The sequence below is a fragment of the Miniopterus natalensis genome, chromosome 10 (assembly GCF_054644295.1).
Source record: "Miniopterus natalensis isolate mMinNat1 chromosome 10, mMinNat1.hap1, whole genome shotgun sequence".
In the NCBI taxonomy this organism is placed as follows: Eukaryota; Metazoa; Chordata; class Mammalia; order Chiroptera; family Miniopteridae; genus Miniopterus; species Miniopterus natalensis.
In genome coordinates, this window is record NC_142090.1 from 55365093 (window position 1) to 55381715 (window position 16623).

General features: G+C 38.1%; 1 protein-coding gene across 3 annotated transcripts in view; it reads left to right on the forward strand.

Moving 5' to 3' along the window:
- The window catches only part of CROT (carnitine O-octanoyltransferase), a 48955-nt gene that overhangs the window by 28783 nt on the left and 3549 nt on the right, over nt 1-16623 (forward strand). For all 3 annotated transcript variants that reach the window (XR_015715176.1, XR_001603640.2, XM_087821128.1), the window contains 7 exons: nt 536-619; nt 703-810; nt 1257-1387; nt 7213-7336; nt 8159-8237; nt 8324-8417; nt 8541-8660. Coding sequence is in view for 1 of the 3 variants with exons in the window: in XM_087821128.1 (XP_087677254.1) it covers nt 536-619; nt 703-810; nt 1257-1387; nt 7213-7336; nt 8159-8237; nt 8324-8417; nt 8541-8660 (740 nt within the window). In the remaining 2 variants the exon portion in view is untranslated. The remainder of the gene's footprint in view (nt 1-535; nt 620-702; nt 811-1256; nt 1388-7212; nt 7337-8158; nt 8238-8323; nt 8418-8540; nt 8661-16623) is intronic.

A 16623-nucleotide genomic window follows, 5' to 3' on the forward strand; every position in this document is an offset into this window, starting at 1 on the left:
CATCTTTCCCACACTCCTAAAACCTGAGAATTATTTCTGCCACTTCTGAGCACTTTTGTAGATAAGTGCACAAAGTTGTTATGCTTTTTAATGCTCATCTCGTGGGCCTCTGTCTTTACCTAAAGTTCATACCCATTCTCTATTTAGCCTTCAGAGAGTCTGCCGTCCCCATCTGCTTTTGCACAGTGCTCTTGCAGTTCCAGAGCATCTTAGCACTGCATCCATATGCCTGCTCTGACTTCCAGTACAAATAGCAATTATTTTCTCTAGATGGTTCATGTTTACTTCAGACCCTCCCCATTACCTCAAGAGCCCTGATTAGGTGCTTCCAACTTTAAATATTCTTTCTCAGAAAATAAAATATAGCAATTACTGTGCTGCACAATATCCACCATCTCGGACATTAGGAGGTAAGGGCATTTGAGAATTCTGCACTTTATCATGTGTTAAGAATGGAGGAAAAGTGAAGATAAAATATTGGGTCAGGTTTCAACTTGATATAAGGTATTCAAAATATTGTGTATTTTCGTTTTAGCATGCTCCTTTTGATGCCATGGTTATGGTAAGCATCAGCTATTACGTTGATGAGAAGATTCTGGAGAATGAAGGGAGATGGAAGGTATGCTGCCAGAACAAATACCTCATCCTTTGTTCTCCTCATTTTTTATAAATATAATATTCTTCATCCTTATGTATTTTCAGGGTTCAGAAAAAGTACGGGATATACCACTTCCAGAGGAGCTTGTTTTCACTGTGGATGAGAAAGTATTAAGTGACATCGACCAAGCTAAAGCCCAGCATCTCAAGCAGGCAGGTTTTTCACTTTTCTCCTAGATGGTTGTTATGCTTTCAATCTCTCTCTCTCTAGCCTCACCCAAGGATATATTTTTTATTAATTTTTTTAAAGAGAGGAAGGGAGGGGGGGAGGGAGAATATCATCGATCAGTTGCCTCCCGCGTGTGCCCCAACCAGGCACTGCACCGCAGCCTAGAAGTGCCCTGCCCAGGAGTCAAACCCGCAGCCTTTTGTGCACGAGACGACGCTCCAGCCAACTGAGCCGCCTGGCCAGGGCATGCTGTCTCTTTTAACTACTATATGTAAAGACTTGGGCAGCATCTGAGTGTGACAGCATGAAACACTGAAATTATAGCTGTAATACCTTTAATTATTACTCTGATGCAAATGATAATCTGGTGATCTTTGGGATATTCTCCTTAGGTGATTTTTCACTGTTCCCATTTAATTCTTTTTGTTAGGCATCTGATCTTCAGATTGTGGCATATTCCTTTACACCTTTTGGCAAAAAGCTAACCAAGAAGAAGATGCTTCACCCTGATACATTTATTCAGCTTGCACTTCAGCTGGCCTATTACAGACTTCACGGACGGTGAGGATCGTTCATTTTCCATCGTTGACTCTTGAACTCCAAGGGTATATCTTTATCATAGCTACTTCATTCTAACTCCCAGTGTTTTTTCCTACTTTTTTCCCCAATTGGCACCATGTCCAAATTTGTACTTTCATCAGCAGTAATTGCAAAGAATGACAAACTTTGATCTGTGACAATTTCGTAGTCTTTCCTTGGTTTCCATTTCTTTAATACTTCTAAGAGGTGTTTTGCCATTCTTTGGAATCCAGATCATTTGGTTTTCTTGCAGCCTCAGTTTTCTGATGGGTTCATGAAAAGCTATGATTTGTAGATTATCTTAGTCTTTACTCATTTTTAGGAAAGGAGAGGAGGTATGTTGTGACTTTCTACATCCTAAGCAGAAGTGGAAGCTCCTTGATCTTGCTTGTTTTAATCCAGTCTGAAAATATCTGTCTTTAAACGGGATATTTAATCATTTACATCTAATTATCGGTGTGGTTGGGTTTATGTTTATCACCTTGCTGTATATTTTCTCTTTATTCATCTGTTTTTGTTCCTTCTTTTTTATCTTCTTTTGAATTCATAGCATTTTTTAAATTTTTTCCATTTTATCTCCATAGTCAGCTGTACTTTTTTTTTAGTAATTTACAAAATACATCTTATTTATCTCAGTCTACCTTCATATAATATTTTTTACTTCAAGTATAACATAAGAACCTTAAAATGCTTCAATTTCACTTTTCCATTTTTTAAATTGATTGATTTGAGAGAGAGGAAGGGGGAGAGAGAAACATCAATTTGTTGTTCCATTTATTAATTCATTGGTTGATTCCTTTTTTTAAAATTGATTTTAGAGAGAAGGGAAGGGAGAGGGATTAAAAGATAGAAACAGTGATGAGAGAGAAACATTGATCAGCTACCTCCTGCCAGCCCCCTACTGGGGATGGAGCCCGAAACCTGGGCATGTGCCCTGACCTGGAATCGAACTGGTGACCTCTTGGTGCATGGGACGGCACTCGGCCACGCCAGCTGAGCCGGTGGTTGCTTCTTGGATGTGCCCTCACCAGAGATCAAACCCACAACCTTGGTGTATGGAACGCAGCTCTAACTGACTGAGCCACCCAGGCAGCCAGGGCCACTTCCCCGCTCTTTGTGCTGTTGTTACACATTACACTTCTACATTTGTTATAAACCTCACAATGTACTGTTACCATTTTTGCCTTAAGCAGTTATCTTTTTTTTATTATGGTAAAATATGTATAAAATAAAACTTGCCATTTTAACCATTTTTAAGTGTATAATCCAGTGGCATTAACTACATTCACAATGTTGTGCCACCATCACCACTGTGTATTTCTAAAATTTTTCATCGCCCCAAACAGAATCTGTACCCATTAAGTAATAACTTCCCATTCTACCATCTGTCCCAGGCCCTGCTCATCTCTAATCTACCTTTTGTCGCTATGAATTTGCCTGTTCTAGATATTTCCGATAAGTGGAATTATATATTTGTCCTGTTGTGTCTGGCTTATTTCAGTTGGGTAAGTTTTGAAATCTGGAAGTGTGAGTCCTTCACCTTTGTTCTTCTTTTCAAGATTGTTTTTATTATTCTGGGTCCCTTGAAATTTCATAAGAATTTTAGGATGGGTTTTTTCATTTTTGCAAAACTGTCATTAGGATTTTGATAGAGATTACATTGAATATGGAATTGCTTTGGGTAATACTGTTAACAGTGTTAATCTTCCAGTTCATGAACACATGGTCTCTTTCCATTTATTTAACTCTTTAAATTTCTTTTAGTAATGGTTTTCAATGTACAAGTCTTTTCACCTCCTTGGTTAAGTTTAATCATGAATATTTTATTCTTTTTGATGCTATTGTAAACGGAATTGTTTTTTTGAATTTTCTTTTCAGATTGCTCATTGCTAATATATAGAAATGAAACTGATTTCTGGGTATTTATTTTGTATCTTGAGACTTTGCCAAATTGGTTTATCAGTTTTAACAGCTTTTTTGTGGACTCTTTAGCATTTTCTAAATACAAGATCAGGTATCTGTGATTAGAGATAGTTTTCTTTTTTCTTTCCAATTTTTGGATGCCTTTTACTTCTTTTCCCGCTAGAATAACCAGTACCTTGTTGAGTGGCAGTGGCAAAAGCAGGCATCCTTTCTTATTCATCTAAGGTGGAAAGTTTCAGTCTTTCACCACTGACTGGTGTTAGCTGTGGGTTTTTTCTAAATGCCCTTTGTCATGTTGAGGAAGTTCCCTTCTCTTTGTAGTTTATTGAGTGTTTTTATTATGGGAACAGTGTTGGATTTTGTCACATGCTTTTTCGGTATCAGTTGAGATTATCACATAGATCTTTTCCTTCATTCTGTTAATGTGGTATATTACATTGATTGAATTTCACTTGTTGAACCACGGTTGCATTTCTGGGTTAAATCCCACATGGTGATGCTGTATCATCCTTTTAATGTGCTGCTGAATTCAGTTTGCCAATAATTTGTAGAGGATTTTTCAATCTATATTCATAAGGAATATTGGTTTATAGTGCCTTATCTTGTAGTGTCTGACTGGTTTTGATATCAGAGTAATGCTTGCCTCAATATGAGTTAGGAAATGTTCCCTCCTCTTCTGTTTTTTTTGTTGTTGGAAGAGTTTGAGAAGAATTGATGTTACTTGTTCAAGTGTTAAAATTCACCAAGGAAGCCATCTGGTCTCGCACTTTTCTTTATTGGGAGGTTTTTGATTACCTAGTCATCTTCTTACTTGTTGTAGGTTCAGTCAGATTTCTATTTTTTCTTGAGTCCTATTTGATAGTTTGCAAGGTTCTCAGAATATGTCCATTTCTTTCAGGTTGTCCATCTTTTTAGTATACAGCTGTTCATTGTGTTAATTTACAATCTTTTGTATTCCTGTAAAGTCAGTAGTAATGCTCTCTTTCTTAGCTAATTTTAGTAATTGGAGTCTGCTCTCTTTTTTTCTTAGTCATGTAGCTAAAGGTTTGTCAATTTTGTTGATCTTTTCAAAGAACCAACTTTAGGTTTAGTTAACTTTCTCTATTTTTTTATTTCTGTATTTTATCTTTACTCTGTCAGTTTCTTCTCTTTGCTAACTTTGGATCTAGTTTTCTCTTTTTTTCTAATCTCTTAAGGCGTGCAGTTAGTTTATAGATCTGAGATTTTTTTTTTAACATAGGTGTTTACAACTATAAATTTTCCTCTGAATACTACTTTTGCTTGATCCAGTAAGTTTTGGCATGTTGTGTGTTGTGTTTTCCTTTTCATTTATCTCAGGGTATTTTCTGATTTACCTTGTGATTTCTCCCTGACCAATCAGTTACTTAGGAGTGTGTGATTTAATTTCTACATATTTGTGAATTTTCCAGTTTTCCTTCTTCTATTGATTTCTGGCTTCATTTCATTGTCACTGAAGATGTTACTTGGTATGATTTGAATCTTTTAAAATTTATTGAGACTTATGTGGCCTAATTTATAGTCTGTCCTGGAGAATGTTCCATGTGCACTTGAGAAGAATTTTTATTTTGCTGTTATTGAGTGCCATGTTCTATATATGTCTGTTAGGTCTAGAGGTTTATAGTGTTGTTCAAGCCCTCTGTTTCCTTATTGATCTTCTGTCTGCATGTTCTATCCATTGTTGAAAGTTGGGTATTAAAGCCTCCAACTGTGGCTGTAGAGCAACTGTCAATGTTTGCTTCATATAATTTAGGGTAATGTTGTTTGGTGCATATCTTTTTATAATGCTGTATCTTCTTGATGAATTAAACCCTTTATATACTGTTTTATTTGCCTTTTTTTAACCTTTTGACTTAAAATCTATTTTTCTGACAATAAGATAGTAATCCAACTCTTTTTGTTACTATTTTCATGGAATATCTCTTTTCATTCCTTTACTTTTAACCTCTTAACATCTTTATATCTAAAGTGAATCCCTTGTAGACAGCATATAGTTAGACCATGTTTTTTTAATCCATTCGGCCAATCTGTCTTTGAAGAGTTCAATCTATATACATTTAAAATAATTTTTGATAAGGGTCTTGCTTCTGCCACAAAGCTGTGTTTTCTGCAAGTGTTACATGTTTTTTGTTCCTCAATTCCTCCATTATTGCCCTTTTTGTGTATTTAATTGATTTTTTGCAGTCTACCATTTTGATTGCCTTTTTCTTTCTTTTTCTCTGTATTCTTTAGCTATTTTCTTTGTGGTTATCTTGGAGATTACAGTTACCATAACAAATTTATAACAACCAGCTGAGTTTCAGCAGTATACAAATACTCTGCTTCTGTATATCTCTGTACCGTCCTCTTTTATTGTCACAGATTATATCTTTGTACACTGTGTGCCCATTAATATAAATTTATATTATTGCTTTATGCATTTGCCTTTTAAGTAAAAAACACAGTTAAACATGTTGCTCGGTCTCCTGTGTTTTCTATAACCTGGTAGTTAGATCTAGAGACTTGAGAATAATAATCAGTATTTTTGTTTTTGTTTTTACAACAATAAATCAAATAGTCAGTGTTACTAATTTTCTCTTTTATCATTTCAAATTGAGAGTGGGTTCAGTTGTCGCCAATATCCATTATAAAGCTTCCTCTCTGAGTTTTTTACTTGGTTTTTAGTAGCCATTGATGATCATTACCAAGATCTGTTATTTCATTAGAGGTTGCAGAGTAGTGATATTTTGTCAGTCATTCTTATTACTGCTTTTTATTTTTCATCTGTTTTTAAAATAATGTTATTTTAGTGGTGTTTTAAATTTTTATTTATACTCTCCGGCACATTTTGAAAGGATACGATTTCACCCCAGAGAGACAGCCTTACAGAAACACAGAAGAGGTTCAGTTACTCTGTTTGAGCCCTTGCAGTTGCCCGTGTTCCAACCTTCTACCCTCACTCCACTTGTCTCTTTAACTCTAAATTCCGACCACCAGGAAAGTAAGAGAGCTTTGTATCTAAAATTGTTATGTCATCCTCCAACCCAGGAAAACAGGCATCACTCTGGGGAACTCCTTAAATCATGTTTTTACTTAATTCTACAGTCATTCATGTTCTATATGAAGGAGCTAAAGGCCAAGGACTCTATATTATTACTGCTGTGTAACAAGTTACCCCAAAACTTAGTGGCTTAAAACAACAAACATTTATCATCTTACATTTTCTGTCCATCAGGAATCCAGTTGCATCTCTGACTTCAGGTCTGTTGGGAGGTTGTAGTCAGGGTGTCAGCCAGGACTGTATTCTCATCTGAAGGTACTCTTCAGAGAGGATCTGCTTCCACATGGTTATTAGTGGGGTTCAGTTCCTCCCAAGCTGTTGTCTAAAGGCATCCCTCAGTTTTTCGCCACTTGGGCCTCTCTATAGGGCAACTGGCTTTCCTCAGAGCAAGGTAGTAAGGGCAAGAGAGAGCTCTCTTTGTAACCTAATTTCAGAAGTGACATCCCACCACTTGTCATATATTTCTCATTAGAAGTCATCAAGTCCATCCCAGTTTCAAAGTGAGGGGCATAAATAGCAAGAGGCAAGGATCACTGGGGGGCAGTCATCATAGCGACCACCTACCACAGACTCCAGTGTATGTAACCTGACAGCAGCCAGGCCTTAGAAATATCCCATATCACACCAGGCCCTGTGTGCCAGGGTGGTTTTTGTTCTTTGACATCAGAAATAGCATCTTTGCTGTTGAAAGTCTCAACTGTAGTCTGTATTAATAGAGCTTAGTCTCTGACCAAAGCCAGCTTTATTAGGTAAACTCTCTTTGTAATAACATTAGAGCATTTCCTTTATTATGACACATTCTCTTGTTTTCATTGTTTTCTTGTAGCCCTGGTTGCTGCTACGAAACAGCTATGACAAGGTTTTTTTATCATGGCCGTACAGAGACTGTGCGATCATGTACAGCAGAAGCAGTCAGGTGGTGCCTGTCCATGCAGGATCCTTCTACCAGTGTGAGTATTTGAAAAGAAAAAGTAGCAGAATTTGTCTGTTCTAAGGGAACCTTGGCCCTTAAATAACTAGCTCCTTTATCTCCGTTCCCCTGGATCAGTAAAATACTGTCAGACATTTTTTCCTGAAGTTTTCAAAACATTTATTTGTTCATTTGCCAGTGAAGTACGTCCAGTACTTGAAAAGAATAGGAAACGGGGACCCCCGAGAAGAAGCCCATCGATGTCCTTTTCCAGGCAGAGTACCTTGAGTATTTCACTGCTGCTGTTCTGCCTTCAGAATAACACCAGTAAAATGCAGACATGCCCAGAGTGCCTTGAAAAGGAGGTTTTCCTAATGTGGTGGAATGTTTTTCAAATCACAGATTCTTAACAGTTTTATATGTTTTGTTTTACTTTTTTTTGGAAGCATTTAGGCAACAAGGTAGTTCCTTCCCACGGCTATTTTGGTATTGTATTTGTTTCTTTACTTTTGATAGATATAGTGTATCTTAATTTATTTTAATTTCATAGAACTGCATCACTACCATTTTTGTGTAACTATTCTTTAGTTCTTTCCTTACACTTGATAATGTCACTTCAGTGCTGCCCACAAGTTCTTGTTTACCTGTCCCAGGAAAGACATAACCAAGATGCAGGGCATATAGGAAAGAAAAGGCAGTGGGAGAAGAGATGAACAGACACAGGAGCACATGTCTCAGTGTCTTCCTAGGAAAGCTTTTCTCTCCCAAACTTCCCGAATCCTAATTTCTCTGAGCTCAGGTTTTTTATCTGTTTGTTTTCTGTACAATTGGTTATTGAAGTATCTCTTGATTTTTAACACAGCTTCTTGAGCGGCAGCAAAAGATGTTAGAAGCTTTTGCAAAACATAATAAAATGATGAAAGATTGTTCAACTGGAAAAGGTACTTACGTTGTAATTATTCTGACTTAAAACAGTTCTCTCATGCTGAAAATTTTTCCTAACTTCAGACTTGGGGTTTCGTTGCAGGATTTGACCGCCATCTTTTAGGTCTTTTACTCATAGCAAGAGAGAACGGCCTCCCTATTCCAGAACTCTTTACGGATCCACTTTTCTCCAGAAGGTAATGCAGTGTAGTATCTTACAAGTTTACCAATGAGTTTCTTTTTTCCTGAATGTTAAAAGCTCTTCAGAACAATGTAAACTTCTGTAACTAATATAATGTCTGTTCTTTGTGCCACCACAGCGGAGGAGGTGGAAACTTTGTTCTCTCAACAAGTCTGATTGGCTATTTAAGAGTCCAGGGCGTGGTGGTTCCCATGGTACACAATGGCTACGGATTTTTCTACCACATCAGAGACGACAGGTGAGGCCGCTGTTTTTATTCTTCCTGGGCTGTAGAGTAAGAAAGCTGTCACTTTTGTTGTTTGAATGTCTTTCTGATTGTGTTGTCATCTGTCACTTGCTAATGAGTAATTGTTTTTACCACTTAAATGTTGAATGCATTTGTTTCTCTATCCTGCTTTTGAGGCACTTGTCAAATTGGCCCATTAGGTGTTCTGTGCAGAATACCGTTTAAGGTTGACTCCGTGATTCTGGCATCCTCCTCAAAAGCCAGTACACATGTAAACCTAGGTGTTCCACCCAAAGCATTTATGGGAGTTCAGATAAAATGTGAGCCCGTAAACATGCGGTGGTTCATGTCGTCATAGACAGTACCCATGAGACCAAGACAGGAGACTGCATAAATTAACTTATAATAAAAAATAAGCTTTGCCAATTCAGATGCATTTCATTTGGGTGGTATGGGGGTTTGAGTTAAGTTTGTGGAAAGAGTAAGAAAGAAACTAATAAAAACCTGGCAGGGGAAAGACATTGGGAACAAGGTAACGTGGAATTGACAGAAAGGCTTGAAGGTCCTTGTGCGCACAGTCTGGCAGTTTCTTCACAGGGATCTTTCCAAGCATGGGGGGCTTTATAAAAGATAATGTAGCCACAGGTAGCACCTAAATAAGTGAGCAGGCTTGGAGGCACTTCAGGTGGAATGTAAACATTTGGAATGATAATACATGTGACATTTCAGTTTCTACTATATGTTTTTATACTTGTGTAAAGAATTTACAGTCAGCGTTTTTTTTTTCAAAATTTTATCATCTGCTTTCGTGCCAAGTATGATAGTCTGTTATGCCAGTGATATGAGAATTTGTTGATATCTAAATCCTTGGATTATGTAGTCTCATAGTATTCAATTTGTGTACATGAATCTACCAATTAAAGGTTGAATGATAAAGGTTAAACATGGATCTTATTGTCAGAATAAAGGGTCAGAGGTCTAAAATTTCATCACCATATACAGAGAATAAGCATTCTCACACATCTCCTGACGAGCAGTGGATTTCATATTGCATGCAATCATAAGAGAGTTTTGGTCGTGGGCTCTCTGACTTTTCAAAAAATATATTTTTAATGATCCTGGGGTAGAACTTTGATTTTGTCACTCAAAAATATTTAGTGAGAACTTAGAGTGTGCCAAAGACTGTTTTTGGTGCTGAGAACACAAGACAGACAAGATCCCCTCTCTTACAGATTTTATTTTCTATTTGGGAAAGGGGGGGAAAAACAAATAAATGAGCAGGATAGCTTCCAGTAGTACTGAGCGCTGTGGAGGAAGTAAGCAAGGTGCGGTGGTAACAGGCTCACTGGCAGGGAGATGGGACCCCGCTTTTAGACGGGGTGGGGCAAAGGCAGGTGTACAGTTGTGAGTTTGACAGCTCTTGTATTTGTGAATTACTGTATTATTTTCCATACACACAACTGCACACCTGCCTTTGCCCCACCCTGTAGTATGGTCAGGGACGTCGTCTGGGGAGTGACAGGGAAGCTGAGATGTTAAGGAGAAGGACTTACTCACCTGAAGAGCCGAGGAGGCAGCTCTCCAGGACCCGATCGCGGCTCTGTCAGCAGTGCTGTCGCTCCAGCTGAACTCTCCTCTCCACTTAGCTTATTGCAGCAGGTTCCTATGTGGTCTTCTTGCTTCCACCTTCCCTTCCCTGCAGGTCATTCTCTACCCAGCAGTCCCAATGGTCATTTTAAAACTGTAACTGAAGTCATACCATTCTACTCAAAACCCCCCAAAGGCTTCTCGTTTTACCCACAGTAAACTCCGAAGTCCTCCTGTGAGACCCTGCACGGTCTAGCTCTCACTTACCTCTCTGACTTTATGTCCTGCCACTCTCCTATGTCACCCAGCCACATTGGCCTCCTTGTACCTTGAACATACCAAGCAAGCTCCCTTCCCAAGGCATGCACAGTCATGATTTCCTCGGCCTGGTACTCTCTTCCTTGAAGTATGTGCAAGAATCACTCCCTTACTTCATACAGATATTTGCTGTCACTGAGAGGCCTTCCCTGACCATCTAAAATAGCACTTCCCCCTCCCCCCCCATGTACCTGCTGCATTTTAACACTTAAAACCACCCAGATTGTGTGTGTGCCTTATACATGTTAAAATCTCCCTTCCTAGAATATACACCCACAAGATTTGTCTGCTGTTGTGTCCCCAGCTCTGAAACAATGACTTGAAAATGTGGTGCACTTGGGAATGTTTTCACAGGACAGGCTGAACATAAGTAAACAAGTCCTGGGGTAGGAGGGAAGAGCTTGGCCATTTATAAGGAAAAGGCAGAGGCAGTATTGCTCTGAATTAGCAAGCAAGTGGGAGTGTGGTAGAAGCTGGAGAGAGGCAACAAGAGCTGAATCTTGTAGGGCAGTGTTCTCAGTCTTGAGAGCACATTAGAATCACCTAGAGAGCTTTAAAAACACGGCTCCCGGAGAGACTGATTTGGTCGGGGTGGTCAGTTGGTGTAGGGCCTTGTAACATGGTAAGGAGTTTGGATTTTCTCCTAAGAATAATGGGAAGCATTTTATCAGTGTTAAGCATGAATGTTACATGTTTTATTTACATGTGAAAAGGACCATCGGCTGTTATATGGAATATAAGTTAGGTAGACAGGGGCAAGAGTGAGGTGAGAGCAGTCGGTTAGGAAGCACAGAGGATAAGTCGAACCATGCAGTGGTAATAATGAAGGTGAAGAGAAGTGGAGGGATTTGAGACATGTTTGGAAGTAGAACTAGTAGGACTTACTGATGGGTTGCTGATTCTGATGGTGGCATTTAATGGGATGGACAAAATTAAGGGACAAATGGGTTTGGGAACATGTTAGGGTAGAATCCAAGAATTTTGTTTTGTACATGTTGACTTTGAGATCTCTGCTAATACAGGAATTTATTATATTTATATCCTAGAGAATATGGGTCTATAGGCCATTGGACATACGAGTGTGGAACTCAGAAAAGAGGTCAGGGATAGAGGTCTACACTTATGAGTCATTACTGTGCGTACACCCAAAATAGTTTTCAAATGAAATGCATGGAAACTGTCTGGAAGGTATTTTTTCATTGATTATTAAATGTGAAAATTGTATGAATTAAAGAAAATTGGTTTATTTTTGAAATAGCATTTTGTTTTAAATGTACTACATGCTTATTATAAAAATTTTATAAACTATTGAAAAATTTAGATCACATTATAAATATTTTCATGTCCTTTGTGTGAATTTTAGTCTCAATATTATTTCAAGCAACTTCCAGCACCATTAAATATGCTTTGAGCTATCTTAATGGTTGAATAATGTCTAGTCTTAGGGATTCCTATAATCTAACCTCTTACCTACAATTTCCAGTTTTTCATTATTACAAATAATGATAATATATCCTTCCTTATTTCATCACAGCATTGCTGACTCTGAGCATTATAAAACATTCTTTACCAATTTGTAGGGGAAAATAATACAACTTGAATTCTTTACTTATGAACAAAACATTTTTTCTTTGTTACTGAAACCTATGTACATTCTTTTGTGAAGATAGTTATTTCTTTCCTTAATTTAGAAAGATAACTGAATTTTTGAAAAATTTGACACTTAAATAGGAATTGTTGATCTTTGCAAAGGAATATATTTAGATGTTGATAAGTATTTGAGAATTACATGCAGTGTAGCATGAAAATGACAAGTTATGTGAAATCACTGGGTGAAACAAGGCCTTCCTGTAGGGTCCTGTGTATCTTTCAGCAAATATAATCCACTCAAAGATTACTTCATCATTGTATCCTGGGCCAGAGCATGTTTTTACTTCATTCTGCGTATCTAAAGTACATGTCAAAGATACATAATATACTGAGAATTGCATGGTTGTCTGCAGCTTTACATTACACAATGCTTTGGTTTTTACTTGAGCTTTATGTATGTTTTGCTATAGAAAATTTGAGTGTCTGGAAAGGAGAAGGCTAGTTCCAAGGGAGTTCATAGCCCAGTTTCTGCTCTGAGCCCACGGGAAGCCCAGCTTCTTTCCTATTTCCTTCAGCTTTCAGGGCCACCTACCAGACTGGGATTTCTTCATCAAGAGGACCTACAAGGAGATGGTGGAAGATGGTCCCAAGAGAGTTTCTCCCTGGCTTTCCTAAAATAGCTTTTTTCTCCTCTTATACTTCTCTATTTTATTTTATTTTTTTGCTCTCTTCAAGTGCTATATTCTTCTTTAAAAATAGTTCAAAGTTTCATTGCAAACAATGGCATGAATTCATATTCCACCTCATTCCATTCAGAGCACACTTGGGAAGGTCTATTTTAGGGAGAGGTGGGCTTGTTTCTTTAATACAGTAAGACCTTGCTCCCACCACTCTGACCTCTGGCCAGTGTTTTGTTCCCTTTTGTCCTTAGTCTCCAGTCACATAGTGAATTCAGTGTTCCCAGCATTATGTATAAGTATGCTCCTACTTTCCATGTGTCAGGTTACATTTACCTAATGTCAGCCAGAATTCATGCTTCATATATTAACAGCCAGATAGATAAAGGTCATCATCATTTGGTGCCTTTTGCTTAGTACTTAATCATTTATTGTGCTCCACAGGTTTGTTGTGGCCTGTTCAGCCTGGAAGTCATGTCCAGAGACTGACGCAGAGAAGCTCGTTCGGCAGATTTTCCAGGCTTTCCATGATATGATGCGGCTGATGAACCTTGCTCATTTCTAGAGACTAATTATTGACTAAGCCCTTACCAAAATTTATCATTTAACCTGGGTGCTGGGATTGGGCTGGAGAAGTGAGATAGGAAGGAGTGTTGACTTGAAGGAAATGTAGACATTAATAGAATCATGCTCTCTAAATTTATTCTCACACAGAAAGTAGAAATATTATTTTTAAGCTTCCTCTGATGCAGCAGCAATGCAAATTTTGATATAATGAATTTAGAACTATGCAAAGTTTAAGATAAGCCTCAGCAATGCAAATCTACAAATTTTAACAATGCAAGTCTTACTTTAACTTCTAAATGTCTTGATTGGTACCTGTATAGGTTATAAATTCTCTCCCTGAACATCATTGTAGAGCAGTGTTTTTCAACCCTTTTCATCTCATGGCACACATAAATGAATTACTAAAATTCTGTGGCACACCAAAAAATGTATTTTTTGCCAATCTGACAAAAAACCAAAAAGGTATAATTTTGATTGACTCACGCCAGACAGCTACTGTTGTATTGGCTGTTGTCGTGTTTTTATGTGACAGTCTAAGGGAAAAGAGGTCAGTGCCCATCACTAAATAGTCAGGTATTCCATGTTTTAAAAATTCTTGTGTCATGCCAGTGTGCTGAGCCACACAGATTGAAAATCACTGTTGTAGAGTCTTATCTTTCAAGCACTTTAACATTTTCTAGTTGCCAAATGGTATGAAATGCGTGACTGGATGCTCATTTCCCTGAAATCAGTGTCTTTTACATTCACCACAGAGATACAAGCTTACCATATTTGGGAAAGACCACTACAATTTAATGGTGATCTAACAAAAGTAGTTTCTGTTGCTCTGGCTGGGTCGGCTTAGTTGTTGGCGCATCATCCTGTGCACCTAGAAGGTGTGGGTCTGATTACCAGTCAGGGCCCATGCTTAGGTGTGGGTACCATCCCAGGTTGGGGCACGTACGGAAGTCAAGCCAATCAATGTTCTCTCTCACCATGTTTCTCTCTCTCTCTCCCTCCCTCCCTCCCCCCTCCCTCCCCCTCTCTATAAAATCCGTGAGCGTATCCTTGGGTGAGGATTAAAAGATAAAAGCTTCTGTTAAACTGTCGAAGAAAATTGTAGTAGGGAGACTTACACCCTCTGACACACATGAAAACCCTAAAAAATGAATAGTATATTGTTGTAATTAGTTTTCTGAATATAAAATTAAAGCACTTATATTTAAAATTAGTTGTCAGAATTAATGACTTTAAAAGGATTAAATATTGAATCACATTCTCAGAATTTTACAGTTTTTTCTCTCCTTGGTTCAGTTTTGTAGTTTCTACCCTCAGAAAATAAAACTCGAAATCATATAGCTTCTGGTTTTGTTTGAGTATTTTATTCCTGTTTGACCTTATACTTTCTTTATGTTTTAATTTCTTTTTATTGTTGAAAGTATTACAGATGTCCCCTTTCCTCCCCCCCCCCCCCCCCCCCCCCCCGTTGATCCCCTCAACCCTGCAACCCCCCTCCTGGCCTTCACCACAATGTTGTCTGTGTCCATGGGTTATGCATAGAAGTTCTTAGGTTAATCTCTCTCCACCCACCACCCACCCCTGCCTTCTCCCTGAGATTTGTCAGTCTGTTCCATGCTTCTATGTCTCTGGATCTATTTTGTTCATTAGATTCCACATATGAGTAAGATCATGAGATACTTGTCTTTCTCTAACTGGCTCATTTTGCTTAGCATAATACTCTACATGTCCCACAGTGTTGCCTCAAAGGGTAAGGGATCCTTCTTTTTCACAGCTGCATAGAATTCCATAGTGTAAATATTTGAGAATATGCTTGATATGATTTCAGTCTTTTGAACTTGTAGAAACTTGTTTGTGTCCTAACATGTGGTCTGTCTTTGAGAATGTCCCATGTATATTTGAGGAGAATGCATATTCTGCAGCTTTGGAGTGAATTGTTCTGTAAATGTCAATTAAGTCCATCTGATCTAGTGTGTCATTTAGACTCACTGTTTCCTTGTTGATTTTTTGTCTGGAAGATCTATCCAGTAAAGTCAGTGGGGTGTTAAAGTCCCCTACTATGACTGTATTGCTGTCGATCTGTCCCTTAAAGTCCTCCAGAAGTTTGTTTTTCCGCCTGTGGGAGTCCTTTGTTCTGAGGTGGTCTCTTGTAGACAGCATATATTTGGGTGTGGTTTTCTTATCCATTCAGCTACTCTTAACCTTTTGATTGGACCATTTAACCCATTTTTATTTAAGGTTATTATTGATAGGTCTTTATTTATTGCCATTTTAATTCTTTATGCCAATATTTCTCTATTCTTTTTATTACAGCAGTCCCTTTAACATTTCCTTCAGTGCTGGTTTGGTGGTGATAAATTCCTTTAGCCTTTTTGTGTGTGTCTGGGAAGCTCTTTATTTCACCATCTATTTTGAATGGTAGCCTTGCTGGATAGAATATTCTTGGTTTCAGATCCTTGCTTTTCATTACCTTGAACACTTCATGCTGTTTCCTTCTAGCCTGTAGAGTGTCTGATGAGAAATCAGCTGATAGCCTTATGGGAGCTCCTTTGTAGATAACAGATTGCTTTTCTTTTGCTGCCTTTAAGATTCTCTCTTTGTCTTGAATTTTTGGCATTTATCATGATGTGTCTGGGCATGGGCCTCTTTGGGTTCTTCTTGCTCGGGACTCTCTGTGCCTCCTGAACATGTGTTTTTTCCTTCACCAAATTAGGGAAGTTTTCTGCCATTATTTCTTCAAACAGGCTCTCTAACCCTTCTTTTCTACATCTTCTGGCACTCCTAAGATATGAATATTGTTACATTTCATCTTGTCCCGTAGCACCTTTAAACTGTTTTTTAATTGTTTTTTCTTTTTGGTTCTCTGATTTTTTTTTTCCTACCCTCTCTTCTAATTCACTGATCCAATCCTCAGCTTCCCCTTATCTGCTGTTTATTCCTTCCAGTGTTTTTCTTATTTCTGCTATGTCATTAATTTACTTCATAGTTTCCATTTATTTTCTCATGCTGTTGAGCATCCTTATGATCAGTATTCTGAACTCTGTATCTGATAGATTATTTATCTCCATTTCATTTAGTTCTTCTGGAGAATTCTTTTGTTCTTTCATTTGGGGCTTGTTTTTTTGTCTCCTCATTTTGGCTGCCTGTTTGGATTTGTTTCTGTGTATTAGGTTTATCTACTAGGACTCCCATCTTGGGTGGTCTCTTGTGCAGGCCAATGTCAGATGCTGTTTGTGACC